The sequence below is a fragment of the Boleophthalmus pectinirostris genome, unplaced genomic scaffold (genome assembly GCF_026225935.1).
Source record: "Boleophthalmus pectinirostris isolate CB_2022bp ecotype Guang Dong unplaced genomic scaffold, ASM2622593v1 HiC_scaffold_2, whole genome shotgun sequence".
Lineage (NCBI taxonomy): Eukaryota > Metazoa > Chordata > Actinopteri > Gobiiformes > Gobiidae > Boleophthalmus > Boleophthalmus pectinirostris.
This window is the reverse complement of record NW_026571152.1, coordinates 9249466-9267663: the sequence shown is the minus strand read 5'-3', so window position 1 is coordinate 9267663 and position 18198 is coordinate 9249466. Positions and strand designations below refer to the sequence as shown.

The following is an 18198-nucleotide window of genomic DNA, read 5'->3' as shown; positions in this document are numbered from 1 at the left end:
CCTGGTTTAGACCTGCTGTTTTTAAACCTTGTTTTTATCCTGGTTTAGATCTGCTTTTTTAGACTTTGTTTAGTGCATGATTAGACCTGGTTTAGTCTTGGATTAGTTCTGGTTTAGACCTGATTAAGACCTGGTTTAGACTTGCTGTAGAACTGATTTTAGTCTTGGTTTAGTCCTAGTCTAGATCCTGTTTTTGTCTTGGTTTAAACCTGCTTTAGACCTTGTTTAGTACATGATTAGACCTGGTTTAGTCTTAGTTTAGACCTGCTGTAGACCTGGCTTTAGTCTTGGTTTAGTCCTGATTTAGACCTGCTTTATAATCCTTTTATATCACGATTAGACCTGGTTTTGCACAGTTTTGACATCTATCTGGACACACTGAAATCAACGGCTATAGCTTAGACGCACATGTTCTCATTGGTCTCACATTTAGCTCACAAACTCTATAATAAAACCTGATCCATCCTTATTAACATTATTCCGATTAGCGTCTAAACTCCATGTCTGCTCTCCCACACTTCACTTTTCCCCCCAGAGCTCCGGAGACAGTCCCGGGGCCACATTACGAGCTGTCCCCGATGAAAGATGAGCTCGAGTGGGCTTAAGTTCTGAGCTAATGCCCCCTCTCCTTCACCCTCCACCCTCCACCTGCCCACGCACCCTGACAATAAAGCACCATACAACTACCCCCCCTCCAAACCACATAACTGCCCCCCCTCCTCATGCTCCAGAGAGGGGCAAACACAGGGGTCAGGTTACACAATAGCCTCCCGCGCAAAAGTATCGTACACCAGGTCTCTACTGTAGTGGCCCCAAGGCTCTGCTATTATCGTCCAATTAAAAGGTTCTGAGATGAAGGAACAATTAAATGTATACCCTTACTTTTTAATTTGAAGTCATGTTCAAAGGTCCTTAAAATTGACTCTTGTGAGCTTTTAGTCACGTTATAATGCTCTTACCTTCTCAAAAACAGACCCCGAGTTGTGTTTTGTTTCTTTCACACAGGTTTGAGTAACGCTTTATTATTAAACTGTTTACATCTCCAAAGCTCAAAATACTCTGTACTTCTTTGTGATGTCATGAAGCAGTAGTTTTGAAGTTAACAACTACAGTATATTTTACATTTAGTTCAGTAAAGATTGGCAATTTCAGGGCTGAAATCCTCAAAATGAAGGTACACTACTGGTCAAAAGTTTTAGACAGAGGTGGGACCAAGTCGTTGTTTTGCAAGTCTCAAGTAAGTCTCAAGTCTTTGACCTCAAGTCCGAGTCAAGTCTCAAGTTAAAGACAGGCAAGTCTAAGTCGAGTCTTGAGTCTTGAACCGCTGGCTTATAAGTCCAAGTCAAGTCCAAGTTGTCTGCTTTGAGCTTCAAGTCATGTCAAGTCTTTAAACCAAAGTACGAAATAAAGCTTACATTTTTGAAATTTACATGAATTTTAAACTAAATTGTACATAAAAAGTCATGGTATATTTATATATGAGTATTTATACAGTTGTAAAAATGCAATTTTTCTCCTTTATAAAAGTCTTGACAAGATCTGAGTGTGAATCATTACAGTCAGAACAGAAAGAATTAAGATTTAAAAGTGCAGTTATTGTCTGACATGGAAGGATCATGTTCTATGTAGTTCCCTCTGTTTTAATGTATTGTACTGCATATTACTGTAGTACATTTGAGGATACCACATCACAGTACTTCAGTTACATCCAAACTAACAAAGACAGAAGTTCCAACAGGGAGACATGTTCCAGTTTGTTGCTGTAAAATTCAGTACCACATTTATCAACTGTAAAGAGAAAAGTATTTTCTAAAAACTTTTTTTAGGAGAAGAATTAAGTCTTCTCAAATCACAAGCCTAAAGTCCAAGTCAAGTCCCAAGTCATTGAGCTTCAAGTCCAGTCGAGTCCCAAGTCTTAGTCTATTTTATCAAGTCAAGTCTCAAGTCCTTAAGATCATGGCTCAAACATGCACGAATCACTCCAAATACAACTTTGGGTGAGTAAATGGTGAAAGGAAACAACTATAACATTAGTAAAAAGCTCTGAAAAGTTGATTTTGCACAATAGGACTGCATTAAAAAGGTGAAAAACAGCTAGTTCGTTGGCAACAGTTTGCAGTGGTCCAAAATGACTCCTCATTTATCTTTCAAAGCACTCAGAGCATCCTAATTACTCAAGACAATGACTTTATAAGCACTTTGCACAACTTTCAGAGACCAGAGTGGAGTTTTGCAATCCCGGTCATCCTATCAACAACTGGCATGCTAACACACACTTCCTGATTATCGGACAGAAACGCTAGTTAGTGTCCTGTTTACGTTCTCATTACAAGCCCTAAAACACTGGTATTCGCGAGTTTATTTTTCCTGCTGTAGTTTTGAATTGCCAATCGCCACGGTAACGGTGCTCGCTTTTCATCTTTCTGAGAGAGTTTATCACTAGGCAGCAGGGTGACTGGATTTTCAAAATAATGATTGGTAATGATAAAATTGTGAAAGAGCTAATTAAGGAGAGTTTTTTTGCACTCGGCCCATTCATGACTAACATTTGAGTCAGTATAGTCACATTTTCTTAGTGTTTTGGTCGTTTTTAAGATGATTTTATGTATTTTACCTAAACAAGTGACAATTTATTCCTGTTTTTACTGTTGGCAGGGGTCAAACTGATCAAAAATATGGACACTTGGGACATTTTTTATGTAAAAGTGGGACAAATCAATGGTTTTGTAGGGAAGTGTGGTCACCCTACAGTACCATGGTTTTCAAACGATGGTAAAGGTACACTAGAAGACATTTTGAGAACATTTCAGATCGTTCATCGCTAAGGCAACGGTGCTAAAGTAAACCGAACAGGCGTGAAAGCGGAACTGAGCTGGGCAGGTGTGGAGAAGATGTTGCAGTATTTGTCATGGACACAGAGGAAGCTTGTTAAAAGTGTGAAAATGACTTAAGCAGCAGATTTAGCAGCTGTCGGCCGTGTTAGTGTCATTCTTCTAACGGGGGGTATCTAAAGCTCAGACGTGTGAAGTTCTGCTCACTGTATTCAAAACAATATTAAAGGTGCGCTCCTGGTTTAGGTTTGATTTAGGGCCCAGTTTGAGTCCTGTCCTGGTCTAGTCCTGGTTTTGTCCTGATTTAGTTTCATTTAGTGGTTGTGGAATCGTCAGACTTGCCAGCACTTGTCAAACTCCCCTTTACAGTGTTACAGTAGATCTTCACGACTGTCATTTGTGCATTTAAGTAAGATTTTTTTGTACTTATCTAATATTGGTGCAACACTGAAAAATTAGCCGGTTCAGTTATCGCCGATGTGATATTGTTTAAAGGGACAGTCTGGAATTTGGACATAGGACCTCATTTCCTAGTGAGCCAGAGTGTTGGAGACGTGTGGAGATACTTTTTGAAATATTCCATCCAGTCCTTGTATTTGCAGAGGTCGCTGGTGCTAGGCTAGTGCATGTCAATGGCCATAGTTAGCCTGCCACTAAAAACTAAAACTCACCAGACTGTCAATGTGAGTGTCTGTGTTGATAGAATAATTTTAGAAGTAAAATCAGCCTTGCATTTGAAGGAGTTATGTCTGAGCAGCAGCAGCGAGTTGTACTTCCTGATAGAAAGTTTGGCAGTGGCGGACTGATATATGCGAAAATAGTCCCTCAACATGCGACGATTCATGAGATGCAAGGTTATTTTTATTTCAAACAATATTCTATCAACATAAACATTTACAGAGACAGTGTGGCATAATAATAGATTTGCTTCGGGTGTTTTGTCGAGTGGGTAAGACTGTTTTTAGTGGCAGGATAACTATGGCCATTGACATGCACTAGCTTAGCACCAATACAAGGACTGTATTTTAAAAAGTTTAGTTTAGTTTAGTCCTGGTTTAGACCTGGTGTTATCCTGGTTTAATCCTGGTTATGTCTTGGTTTTGTCCAGGTTGAGACTTGGGGTGTGTTCACACTTTTGTTGGGTCCTGGTTTGAGACCACTTTAGTCCAGATGGTAGACTCAGTTTGGTCCTGTTCTAGTGCTGGTTTAGTTCTGGTGTAGTCCAGGATCAGTTCCAAAATTAGTCCCATGTTTATACTGAGTTTAGCCCCAGTACAGACTTTATTTAGAAATGGTTTAGACCTGGTTCAGACCTGGTTTCAGGGTCCGGAGTGCACCGGTCCGCACTGTGCTGGATTGTTAAGGTCACTTTTTTTTTTTTTTAGATTTTGCTTAGGGGCAGAGTAAATCTTCAAGAGGGAGTTTACTCACTTATTAAATACTGCATCTTTCTGTAATGCCACGAAAAGTGAAGTTCTCCTTTAAGTTCTATCTGATCTTAGTTCTTTATAAGTTTGAGAGTTGGTGTTTAGTCAGTTGTAGATCCTCAGTTTGTGCACAGAATCATGCGTACAGAACTACTTTATTTGCAGCGGTCAAACCTTATCCCGCACTTTCTTAATGCATTTCTAATATTCTGATGAGTTTATCGGAGCTGTTTCACATCAGACCTGAGTGCAATTTTGTTGTCATGAGAATGATAACAAAGATCAGCACGCTAAAAACCCACCAGCCTTACTCTAAACACTGTAAAGACAACAACAACCAGCATAATATCTCAAAGTTCATGATTATTACAAATTTTGTACAATCACTTTACTGTCTCTGTACATTGTCCCTTCAAAATAAAGACAAAGTCAAAGGTTTGTGTGTACATGTTGAAACGCTCCATGAAACTCCTCTTTCTCTTCAGACTCTTCTTGTGTACTTGTACTTATATATGTTGACTTTTTCATTATAAGTCCCTCCTCTTTCTCTCCAGACTTCTTCTTGTGTACTTGTACTTATATATGTTGACTTTATTATCCTCTGTCTCCGCAGACCTCTTTTATGTACCCGTTTATATATGTTCACTTTATCATTATAAGTCTCTCCTTTCTCTCCCCAGACCTCTTTTATGTACTTGTTTATATACGACTCTATTGACTTTATCATTATAACACTCTTTTTCTCTGCAGATCTCTCCTTGTGTACTCGTTTATATATGTTGACCTTATCATTATACCTCTCTGCTCTTTTTCTCCAGATCTCTCCTCTTGTACTCGTTTATATATGTTGACTTTATCATTATACCTCTACTCTTTTTCTCCAGATCTCTTCTCGTGTACTTTTATGTATATTCACTTTATTGTTTTAACTCTGTCTTTCCAGACCTCTTCAGACGAGTGTGATCCTCACGAGGGCATGCACGAGGGCAAAGAGAGCACGTATCGTCTGCAGATCACTCAGTTTGTGCCCCGGCTGGAGTACTGGCACCAGGACCTGGCCCACACCCTCCTCACCTCCATCACCGTGGCGACCGTGCACTCCAGGACTGTGGCCTACCTGGGCACCAGCGACGGGCGACTCCTGCAGGTGAGGGGCCGGTGTAGGTCGGGGTTAGACTGGTTTTAGTTCTCGTTTAGACTGAGTTTAGACCTGGTTTAGTCCTGATTTAGACCGGGCGTTAACCTGGTTTGATCCTGGATATGTCATGGTTTTGTCCAGGTTTAGTCTTGATCTTGGTTTAAGCCGGGCGTACACTTTTGAGCCGGTTTTTCACTCGTGCAACTGCTTTTGGGATCGGGCCAAGTTTTGTCTTAATTATGTGCCATCCTTCATTTTGGAAACATGAACAACAAACAAGAAACAAGAAGCGATTACTACCTCATTACCAACTCCCGATTGGCAATGGTAAGTCACAGAAATATCAAACCTGGTTAAAATCCAGTCGCCTCTCATGAGGGTTTCGCACTGTTGAAGTAGTTCCACGAGCTGTGAACTTTTTTTTTGTCATTCACTTTTTATTGGGTTTTTATCTTGTAAAAATAAACAACATTCAAACAGTAAGAACAAAACAAGACAGTGGGGGCAGATAAACAGATATAACTACTTTATACAAAGTCAGGTCTTCTTGTCTTTACATACCGCAACCATTTTGACCAATAGGTTTCAAATATGTCACTTTGTAACTTCAATTTAAATGTGATCCTTTCCATTTTAAAAATGCTAAATATCAAGTCTATCCATTCATCCAATGTAGGTGTCTCCTGTCCAAGCCACTTCCGAGTTATTCCTTTCTTGGCAGCCACCAGCAATACTCCCATCAAGTATGAATCTGCTTAGAAAGGTGCAACGAAACAAAATCTCCCAAATACATTAGTTTAAAATCATATTGAATCTTCCTTTTAAAGACCATTTCCAGTATCCCATGAACTTGTCTCCAAAATGGAGCCACAGAGGGACAATTCCAAAAAATATGAAAATGGTTAGCTTGTACTTGACCACATAACCTCCAGCAGCTGGTCTGATCAGAATATTTAGATGTTTGAGCTGGTGTACAGAAGTATCGAGTTACATTTTTCCAACAGAACTCCCTCCAGCAGGGGGCGCTTGTTACTGACCACTGCTGTGTGCAGATTCTGTCCCAGTCCTCAGTTGTAAGAATTATGTTGCCCTCTGCTTCCCATCTTGTTTTTATATAAAGAGTATCATAGTTCTCTAGATTTTGAAGGCTCGTGTATAATTTTGAAATAATTTTTTGATAGGAAGCGTCTTCATATGCATTTTGAAAAATTCCAAGAATATCACTTTTAGTGAAATTTGTTTTTTGGGGGAACTTTTTTGTAACAAAATCTCTAATTTGTAAGTATCTAAAATGATCATGATTTGTCAATCCAAACTTGTCCCTGAGGTCCTGAAAGCTTCTTATTACCCCGTCCTTAATTAGAGTGCAATATGTATTAAGGCCTTTATTACACCACATCTTAAATCTTGAGTCATATCTACCAGGAATAAAATCAAAATCATAAGCAAACCATTTAAAAAGTCCCGCTTTTCCCTGTAATTTATACCTTTTTAGTATTTCAGTCCATGTCTTTATGGAACTTTTGAGTAACTGCTTTGCAATATCTGACAGATCATCCAACAATGATGGGTCCCCTATCAACATACCGACCGGCAGGCCTCCTGTTATTCCGCACTCTATGTCCTTCCATTTTGAATTATAGCTAGGTTTGCACCAGCCCACTAACGGGCGTAACTGTGATGCTCTGTAATAATCTTGAAAACACGGAAGTGCTAGACCTCCTCTGTCCTTTGAGAGTTGTAATGTTTTATATTTCACCCTTAGTTTTTTGCCTGGGCTGTGAACTTTTAAACCCTGCAATTTGATCGTACAGTTTGAGCTGGGGCTGAGTGAAACGATTGAAAATATCGCAAAGTGTACGTCCGGCATTAGACCAGGTCGAGACGTAGACTTGGGGCGTGTTCACCTTTGTTGAGTTTGGGTTTGAGACCAGTTTAGTCTAGATGGTAGACTCAGTTTGGTCCTGTTCTAGTCCTGGTTTAGTTCTGGACTAGTCTAGGATCAGTTCCAAAATGAATCCCAGTTTAGTCTCAAATTTGTGTTCAAACTTGTGAAAGCACCCTTGGTTTACACTTGGTTTAGTCCAGGTTTAGACTGAGTTTAGTCCTACCTCAGATTTTATTTAGGCCTGGTTCAGACCTGGTTCAGACCTGGTTTAGATGTGGTTATACCTGGTTTAGACTTGGTTCAGACCTGGTTTAGACCTGGTTTAGACGTGGTTCAGACCTGGTTCAGACTTGGTTCAGACTTGGTTCAGACCTGGTTTAGACCTGGTTTAGACCTGGTTCAGACTTGGTTCAGACTTGGTTAGACCTGCTTTAGACCTAGTTTAATCCCATTTTTACCAGATTTTGGCTTGATTTTAACCTGATTTTTATCTGATTTTGGCCTGATTTTGACCTGATTTAGTCCTGATTTAGACCCAGTTTAATCCAGGTTTTGATGCGATTTGGTCCTGATATAGACTTGGTTTCATTTTGGCTTAGTCCTGGTTTAGACCTGGTTCAAACCTGTCCTAGTCCTTATCTAATTCTGGTGAAACTATCAAAATGAGTGGGATGAAAAGTGAATAAACTTTAAAAACACAAAGAAGCTTTTCCGGTTCATCACCTAATGACATCACAAGGTGGAGGTTGAGTTGTACAGAGGGAGACAGCCTATTGCATCATAATTATAATGTAAGATATGACCATCAATGATATTCCATAAAGCTGATTATTCCAGTTGTGTTTCAGAGCCCATAGTGCGTGTGTGAGTGTCTGTAAGAGAGCTGTTTGTTCAGATGTTTGAGCTGAGGGGTCGCACTGAGCTCAGGGTCACCGGGATCACGAGGATCAAAGGTGAAAGGTCGACTCTCACTGAGGCCAGATCAGTTTATGCACCACCTGACGCTCATTCAACACATCTACTTTACACTGACAGCACAACATAAGAACAGATCAATATCATAACGGAAAAACACACTGTTCATAGCTCAGTTCGGTCTGTTATTTTTACTGTTTTAAAGTGACAGTGCGTAACTTTCTGGAGGTGGGAAGTCAACTGCATGGAAATAGAAAGTTAAAGCGATTTTGGGGGGGAAATTCTCCATGGAGATAAATAAGTTTAATGTGATTTTGTGGAATATTATAGCCAAAGGAACAACATTTCCATAGAAACTACCAGGAATAGACCCTCCTCCAGGCCAAGTAAGAGTCGGGTTTGTGGAGATGCAAGCCCACTTACAGTAACAACATTCATATTTTTCTGTTTTTCAATGCAATGAAAATATCCATACTGAAAAAACATCAACAACAAAAAACAGAAAAAAGTTACATACTGTGACTTTGAAATCAGATATTTTTCAGTATTTATATCTTACAAATATTTCTTACTTTTAGGTTTATCCTAGATGTTATTACTGTTCCATAGTATTTAATTAAATGTATCTATCACCATGGGGAGAAGTAGGTGGCACTACCAGGTCAGATCTGTGGAGAGGCAACCCCATTCACTGTAAAATGGCATGTTTTTCTAGGTGTTTTCTAGCAACAAAACACCTACACATGAAAGATAGTTAAGTTTAATGCCATACTGTGAAACATTCCAAGCAAAGGAATAGCATCCCTCTTGAAAAGTCACATAGTGCACCTTAAATATCTTTATGTAATACCACGAGATGTGAAGTTCTCCTTCAAGTTCAGTCTGGTCTTAGTTCTTTATTAGCTGGAGAGTTGGTGTTTAGTCTTTTTCAGTTGTAGACCCCAAATTTGCAAAACAAATGAGACGAGACCAAACCCAAACCACATGCAAATATTTGAGACCAGAAAGTGGGTCAGGGGTCCTGGGTTAGATGTGATTTAGGTCTAAACCCAGACCAAACTGGATTTAGTCCAGGTTTGGTTCTGTAGTAGTCCTGGTTTAGACCTGGTTTAGTCCGAGTTTAGTCTGGGTTTGGTTCTGTGGTAGTCCTGGTTTAGACCTGGTTTAGTCGAGTTTAGTCTGGGTTTGGTTCTGTGGTAGTCCTGGTTTAGACCTGGTTTAGTCCGAGTTTAGTCTGGGTTTGGTTCTGTGGTAGTCCTGGTTTAGACCTGGTTTAGTCCGAGTTTAGTCTGGGTTTGGTTCTGTGGTAGTCCTGGTTTAGACCTGGTTTAGTCCGAGTTTAGTCTGGGTTTGGTTCTGTGGTAGTCCTGGTTTAGACCTGGTTTAGTCCGAGTTTAGTCCAGGTTTGGTTCTGTGGTAGTCCTGGTTTAGACCTGGTTTAGTCCGAGTTTAGTCTGGGTTTGGTTCTGTGGTAGTCCTGGTTTAGACCTGGTTTAGTCCGAGTTTAGTCCAGGTTTGGTTCTGTGGTAGTCCTGGTTTAGACCTGGTTTAGTCCAAGTTTAGTCTGGGTTTGGTTCTGTGGTAGTCCTGGTTTAGACCTGGTTTAGTCCGAGTTTAGTCTGGGTTTGGTTCTGTGGTAGTCCTGGTTTAGACCTGGTTTAGTCCGAGTTTAGTCTGGGTTTGGTTCCGTGGTAGTCCTGGTTTAGACCTGGTTTAGTCCAAGTTTAGTCTGGGTTGGTTCCGTGGTAGTCCTGGTTTAGACCTGGTTTAGTCCGAGTTTAGTCTGGGTTTGGTTCCGTGGTAGTCCTGGTTTAGACCTGGTTTAGTCCGAGTTTAGTCTGGGTTTGGTTCCGTGGTAGTCCTGGTTTAGACCTGGTTTAGTCCGAGTTTAGTCTGGGTTTGGTTCCGTGGTAGTCCTGGTTTAGACCTGGTTTAGTCCGAGTTTAGTCTGGGTTTGGTTCTGTGGTAGTCCTGGTTTAGACCTGGTTTAGTCCGAGTTTAGTCTGGGTTTGGTTCTGTGGTAGTCCTGGTTTACACCTGGTTTAGTCCGAGTTTAGTCCGGGTTTGGTTCCGTGGGAGTCCTGGTTTACACCTGGTTTAGTCCGAGTTTAGTCTGGGTTTGGTTCCGTGGTAGTCCTGGTTAGACCTGGTTTAGTCCGAGTTTAGTTTTGGTTCTGTGGTAGTCCTGGTTTAGACCTGGTTTAGTCGAGTTTAGTTTGGTTCTGAGTCCTGGTTTAGACCTGGTTAGTCCGAGTTTAGTGGGTTTGGTTCTGTGGTAGTCCTGGTTTAGACCTGGTTTAGTCCGAGTTTAGTCTGGGTTTGGTTCCGTGGTAGTCCTGGTTTAGACCTGGTTTAGTCCGAGTTTAGTCCAGGTTTGGTTCCGTGGTAGTCCTGGTTTAGACCTGGTTTAGTCCGAGTTTAGTCCAGATTTGGTTCCGTGGTAGTCCTGGTTTAGACCGGTTTAGTCCGAGTTTAGTCCGGGTTTGGTTCTGTGGTAGTCCTGGTTTAGACCTGGTTTAGTCCGAGTTTAGTCCGGGTTTGGTTCTGTGGTAGTCCTGGTTTAGACCTGGTTTAGTCCGAGTTTAGTCTGTGTTTGGTTCTGTGGTAGTCCTGGTTTAGACCTGGTTTAGTCTGAGTTTAGTCTGGGTTTGGTTCTGTGGTAGTCCTGGTTTAGACCTGGTTTAGTCCGAGTTTAGTCTGGGTTTAGTCTGGGTTTGGTTCTGTGGTAGTCCTGGTTTAGACCTGGTTTAGTCCGAGTTAGTCCAGGTTTGGTTCCGTGGTAGTCCTGGTTTAGACCTGGTTTAGTCGAGTTTAGTCCAGGTTTGGTTCCGTGGTAGTCCTGGTTTAGACCTGGTTTAGTCCGAGTTTAGTCCAGGTTTGGTTGTGGTAGTCCTGGTTTAGACCTGGTTTAGTCCGAGTTTAGTCCAGGTTTGGTTCTGTGGTAGTCCTGGTTTAGACCTGGTTTAGTCCGAGTTTAGTCCAGGTTTGGTTCTGTGGTAGTCCTGGTTTAGACCTGGTTTAGTCCGAGTTTAGTCTGGTTCTGTGGTAGTCCTGGTTTAGACCTGGTTTAGTCCGAGTTTAGTCCAGGTTTGGTTCTGTGGTAGTCCTGGTTTAGTTTAAGTGTAGTCCTTACTTTTGTTTAGCCAGAGAATAGACCTACTTTTCTCTTTTTTAGGTCAAGTTTTAGGTCAACATCATTCTAACCCAAAATAAATATTTGCAGTTTTAGTAGCAGTAGCAGTAGTACTGCCTTGGTTTTACGCAGTACGTGCTTCATGTAATATGTGAGACATGCAAATGATGTAGTTGTAATTGTAGTGAATGTATAGTAAAATGTAAGAAACGTGGATGATGTCGTGTAGTATTAGGAGTAGTGGTACTTTATTTTACCCAGTCCATCCCTGGATAAAATGTGAGAAACGTGAATGATGTAGTAGTATGCACTAGTCTTAGTACTACTTAGTTTTTCCTAGTACATGCTTGGTGGTTGTAAAATGTGAGAAACGTGGATGATGTGGTGTAGTAGTAGTTGGTCGTAATAGTAGTAGTAGTAGTAGTAGTAGTAGTAGTAGTAATACTTTGTACATGCTTGGCAGTTGCAAAATGTGAGAAACGTGGATGATGTTGTGTAGTAGTAGTCGTAGTAGTTGGTTGTAGTAGTAGTAGTACTTTGTACATGCTTGGCAGTTGCAAAATGTGAGAAACGTGGATGATGTTGTGTAGTAGTAGTAGTTGGTCGTAGTAGTAGTACTTTGTTTTACCTAGTACATGCTTGGTGGTTGTAAAATGTGAGAAACGTGGATGATGTTGTGTAGTAGTAGTAGTAGTAGTTGATTGTAGTAGTAGTAGTACTTTGTACATGCTTGGCAGTTGTAAAATGTGAGAAACGTGGATGATGTTGTGTAGTAGTAGTCGTAGTAGTTGGTTGTAGTAGTAGTAGTAGTAGTAGTACTTTGTACATGCTTGGCAGTTGTAAAATGTGAGAAACGTGGATGATGTTGTGTAGTAGTAGTAGTAGTAGTTGATTGTAGTAGTAGTAGTACTTTGTACATGCTTGGCAGTTGTAAAATGTGAGAAACGTGGATGATGTCATGTATTTTTGAAACTGAATCTGAGTCGGACGCTCGGAGGAAACAGCTGCAGGGAAAGTGCGGCCAAACAGGTTAATGTGAGGGACGCCATGACACCTCCACTGTACAGAGCAGGCAGCTGTTTGGAGAGGGGGAGGAGAGAGGGAGGAGAGGGGAGGAGAGGAGACAAGAGGAGGGAGGAGAGGGGGAGACAGGAGGAAAGGGGGAGAGAGAGATAGAGAAAGAGGGAAGGCAGGAAAGCGAGAGGAAGGGGAGATAGAAAGGAGTACATGATAGAAACAGGATAGACATAAGAGCGATTGGAGGGAGGAGAGAAAGAAAGAGGGAGAGCAGGAACGAGTAAGGAGGAGAAAGGGGAGACAGGAGGAGAGAGAGAAAGGAGTAGAAAGAGAGAGGAGGAGGGAGAAGGGGGGATGGGGGAAGAATGAGAGAGAGAGGAGACGGGAGAGAGGAGAGATAGATAGAGAAAGAGGGAGAGTAGGAAAGAGGAGGAAGGGGGACTGAAGGAGAAAGAAAGGGAGAGAGAGGAAAGGGGAGGGACCAAAAAGAGGTAGTAAGATGAAGAGAGGAAAGAGAGAGAAAGTAAAAAGAGGGAGCGAGAGGGTAGAGGAGGTAGTGAAAGTGGAGCAAGGGAAAGTGTGAGGGACTGAAAGAAGAGAGCCTGAGAGAGATAAGGAACAAGCGAGAGAAACAGAGGGAGGGAGAGAAAGAGGAGAGAACAGAGAAAGAGAGAGGGAGCAGGAATGAGAGAGGAATTTCAGAGTAAATTGGGAAGAAAGCGTGAAAATTTCTGCGACAACTGTCCAGAGTTTATGAGCGCAGAGAGACAAAGACGTGCTCTGAGTGAGGTCCATACTTTACACTCTTTAGTTCTGCTCTGTAACTTTTTGGTTGGGGGTCTGTCACCTTCTTGTTTCTATGGATACGTTGTTGCTCTGCCCGAAATGTTCCACAGTATGACTTTAAACTTATCTACCTTACATTTATTCAATTACATGTGGTTTTATTGCACAAAAATATCGAGAAACACAAACAGGCTGACTGTGAGTGGGGATCGCCTCTCCACAGATCTGACGTGTAACTTGGTCTGGTTTGGTCTCCATGAAGATAGAAAGGTTTAATGCCATACTGTGAAACATTCCAGACGATATGGAAGAAAATGGATAACGTTTCCCGTTTCCGTGACTTAAACTGTGATGCCGGACTTTTGCACCACATACCTGACTGAACCAGGACTGAACCAGGACTAAAACAGGACTGAACCAGGACTGAACCAGGACTAAAACAGGACTGAACCAGGACTAAAACAGGACTGAACCAGGACTAAAACAGGACTGAACCAGGACTGAACCAGGACTAAAACAGGACTGAACCAGGACTGAACCAGGACTGAACCAGGACTGAACCAGGACTAAAACAGGACTGAACCAGGACTGAACCAGGACTAAAACAGGACTGAACCAGGACTAAAACAGGACTGAACCAGGACTAAAACAGGACTGAACCAGGACTGAACCAGGACTAAAACAGGACTGAACCAGGACTAAAACAGGACTACAGGACTGAACCAGGACTAAACAGGACTGAACCAGGACTAAAACAGGACTGAACCAGGACTAAAACAGGACTGAACCAGGACTGAGCCAGGACTGAACCAGGACTGAGCCAGGACTGAACCAGGACTGAGCCAGGACTGAACCAGGACTAAAACAGGACTGAACCAGGACTGAGTGTCGGGACAGGCCCAGAGGTGCGCCCGCATAGACTGTAGGGTGATCAGGACTGAGATCGGGACCAGACCGGGACTGAGACCGGGACTGAGACCAGGACCATACCAGGACCAGACCGGGGCTGAGAACAGGAGACCAGGACTGAGACCAGGACCAGGCCAGGACTCGGCCAGGACCAGACAAGGACTGAGACCAAGACTGAGACCAGGACTGAAACTGGGACCAGACCAGGACTGAGAATAGGACTGAGACCAGGACTGAGACCTGTTTAGTCCGAGTTTAGACCTGGTTTAGACCTGGTTTACTTCTGGTTCAGTTCTGGTTTAGACCTGGTTTAGTCCTGGTTTAGACCTGGTTTAGTTCTGGTTCAGTTCTGGTTTAGACCTGGTTTAGACCTGGTTTAGTTCTGGTTTAGACCTGGTTTAGACCTGGTTTAGACCTGGTTTAGTTCTGGTTCACTTCTGGTTTAGACCTGGTTTAGACCTGGTTTAGACCTGGTTTAGTTCTGGTTCAGTTCTGGTTTAGACCTGGTTTAGACCTGGTTTAGTTCTGGTTCAGTTCTGGTTTAGACGTGGTTTAGACCTGGTTTAGACCTGGTTTAGTTGTGGTTTAGTTGTGGTTCAGTTCTGGTTTAGACCTGGTTTAGACCTGGTTTAGACCTGGTTTAGTTCTGGTTTAGTTGTGGTTCAGTTCTGGTTTAGACCTGGTTTAGACCTGGTTTAGACCTGGTTTAGTTGTGGTTTAGTTGTGGTTCAGTTCTGGTTTAGACCTGGTTTTAGTCCTGGTTTATTCCTGGTTTAGTCTTGGTTTAGTCCTGGTTCAGTCCTGGTTCAGTCCTGGTTCAGTCTGTATGCAACGCAGAAGTCCGGCATCACAGTTTAAATCACAGAAATGGAAACACAAAAATCAAAACTGAAAAAACAAATCATTATCCATTTTTGCATTTTGGTTTTGGACACAAATAATGAAGAAAATTATAATTTGTTCATTTCCTTATTTTCGGTTTTATTTTGAAAAACTAATGAACGAACGATGATTGGTATAGGCCACTTGCTTGAAAAGATCCACAGTATAGCATTAAATGTGTCCATCTTCACAGAGACGAGGAGAATGCCGTTTGACCCAGTGACAGGTCAGATTGTGGAGAGCTACTCTTTTCTCCTGTAACTGAATACATTTAAGACAGATGAGTTTAATGCTATACTGTGGGACATAGGAACAACATAACAACAACATCTCCATTGTGGCGTTTACCTTCCAGCAGAAAAGTTACACAATGCTTCTTTAATGGTTGGTCTGGCCTCCATTATTTCGCTGTATTGCATGTATACCCAGTAGGGCTATAGTGTACAAAGTAGGTTACGCGTTTTACACAAGTGTTTGACAATAGCTCAGAAATCATATCCTTTGCCATTGTGTGAGTGGAATTTGTTTGTTGTGATCCTTGTTCCCACAGAAAAACAAAACCAAAACCACATTTGAAATCACATTTTCCATGCACATGCCATAAGTTATTAAACATTAAAGGTCCTATATTACGCAAAATGGACTCTTGTGAGCTTTAAGACGTAAAACAGACGTAGAGTTGTGTTTTGTTTCATTCACACAAGTTTGAGTAGCCATGAGTTATTAGTATGTCTACATCTCTAAGCTGAAAATGCCTTGTTCCACCATATCATCCAAATGATTCTAGTGAAGGTGTATGGAGTTTAAAAACACAGTGGAGCACATCACAAAGTGGAACAAGGTGGAGTTTTTTCTGTTTAAGAGAAGAACACGTCTTAAATATCCAGGATTTGTGTGTTAAACATGTGAGAATGAAACAAAACACAACTCCAGGTCTGTTTGTGATGAGGAAACCGTATTATAACAGAGATCTGAAAATAGAATAATATGGGCTCTTTAAATTGTACAGTGTAATAGTGTTGTAGTGGAGACCGCACTAATCGAGACCAAGACCAGTCCAAGACCACAGCGTCCCCAGACCAGGACAAGACCAAGACCTCTGAGAGTCGAGACCGGGACTTTTAAAGGTCGAGACTGAGACAAGACTGAGACCACGGCCCATCGACACCAAATTGAGACCATCTTAGTCATTTTTATTTGTATTTTGGCTCATATATATCTTTATGTTTTAATATCTCTATCTATCTATCTCTATTTGATCGGGTTAATGTTCATTTAGGCTTAAATTGGCCAAGTAAACTGTACTGCATTTAAACGCCCCTTTTGAGAACCTCTTCTTTAATCCCGCTTCAACTGGCACTTTACAGAAAACAACAGGTTAACAAACTGAATCAAGTGAGTTTTTGGTAACACTTTATAATAACTACACCTTATTTAGCCTTAATAAAGCATGAACAAAGACTTAATTAATAATGAACAAAGACATAATTAATAATGATTCACGCTTAGTAAATGTTTAATAAAGGATAATTAGTCTTCACTTTAGAAAAGCTGTCCAAAAGACTTAACTAATAGGTAAAAGCTGCCTGAATTATCATTTTATTATTAGTAAATCATTCTCTCATAGTTTACTAATGATTAATAAATGCTGAAATGGTTAGTCCATGAGTAATTAAGTATGAAATTATTACAAGTAACTATTTACAGCACAGGCAAATTAAGTGCAAGTGCTAATTAAGGTGGTAATTAAGTAGTTACTAAGCGTGAATCATTATTAATTAAGTCTTTGTTCATTATTAATTAAGCCTTTGTTCATGCTTTATTAAGGCTAAATAAGGTGTAGTTATTATAAAGTGTTACCGAGTTTTTTCAAGTTCATAACAATTGACCGTAAGAAAGAGGTCTTGAGATCAAGACCGGTCTTGAGTACTACGACTCTAGTGTAATATATTATTTTTTGCTTGAAGCATGCCTTGAAAATGTCCCACAGTATTGCATTAACTCACCAGTATGAATGCATGTTTGATGAGTAAATGAAATGTCATACCGTGGAACATTCTATGCAAAGCAACTCCATGGAACCAACAGTTTGCCGCAGGTGACCTATTTGAACTCTGGTTTATTTCCTTGTTGGTTTCCCGCTAAAGTCTGTTTTGCCTTAGAATTTGAAAAACAAATTTCACAAAAACCAAAATAATCCCCATGTAAAAACTGGAGCGGGTTCGTTGGTGGTTTAGTCCAAGGGTAGATTTCTGCAACGACTACTGCTACTACTACTACTACTACTACTACTACTACTACTACTGTCATTCCCTCTAGCACTAGCAACAGGTTTGACTTACAGCTTTGCTAAGCGCCGGTGTCCCATCAATTTGAGCTCCCTAGGGCTACTACACATGACCCCCAAGCGCTGTTACCGTTTAAATGCCGTCGATTTGAGCTCCTGAAGCAGAAGTGGAGTAACAAGTAACATTTTAAAAGTGCCTTGGTTTTATTGTGTGTTTGGACCAGTTAAACAACCACATGTGTGTGTTAGATTTACGGCAGAATATCTACATTAGATAATTGAATAGTTTAGATTTAATATTTGATTTTATCGCTATCATTTTCATTACATCGTATTTTATTTTGTTTCCATGTGTAGAAAACATTGTAACTTTGTTTATAAAGGCATTGTTTAAATAAAATATCACTAAATTATAATAGGAAATTCACACTGTAGCCTATGATATATTATATATTTAATGCTATTTAATATAAAGATTTGAGTGTTTCCTGTCATTTCGTTCTCTTCTATAGTGAGAGCCTTATTTAATAGAGGATATAGGCCTGTCGAAATGAGCTACCTCTACCCGAATTCATATAAATGAGTGAATAATGGTGATTCTACAGTGGGAACATTAGTCGATGGTTAAATTGTCCTGTCGATATGTGCTTCCTTTAGTCGGAGCCCTATTCGATATCACAATATGACTGTCGAAATGAGCTACCTACGCATATTCATATAAAGTGTGATCACCGTGTGCAAACAGCATCAAACCTGCGTCTCTAATCCAAAGAAATATATTGTCAAACTAGGAAGGTTAGAGTCAGGGTTTGGTTTATTGGATCTATACAATTGTAAACGGAAAAACGTAAGGTCGCTTATTTCGACGGGGTAGCGTGAATCGATAGACGTCATTGTCAATTTAGGCTGCTGGGAGCTCATTTCGACAGGACACCAGCTCTCTGCCAAACCAGCGGGGCGGGTGGGACGGAGCGTTACATTCTGC

The 18198-nt window shown here is 41.0% G+C and overlaps 1 protein-coding gene across 1 annotated transcript in view; it reads left to right on the top strand.

The window, feature by feature from the left end:
- Positions 1–18198, top strand: part of met (MET proto-oncogene, receptor tyrosine kinase) — a 135536-nt gene that overhangs the window by 58777 nt on the left and 58561 nt on the right. The window contains exon 3 of the mRNA XM_020919174.2: positions 5202–5405. Within this exon, the coding sequence (XP_020774833.2) occupies positions 5202–5405 (204 nt within the window). The remainder of the gene's footprint in view (positions 1–5201; positions 5406–18198) is intronic.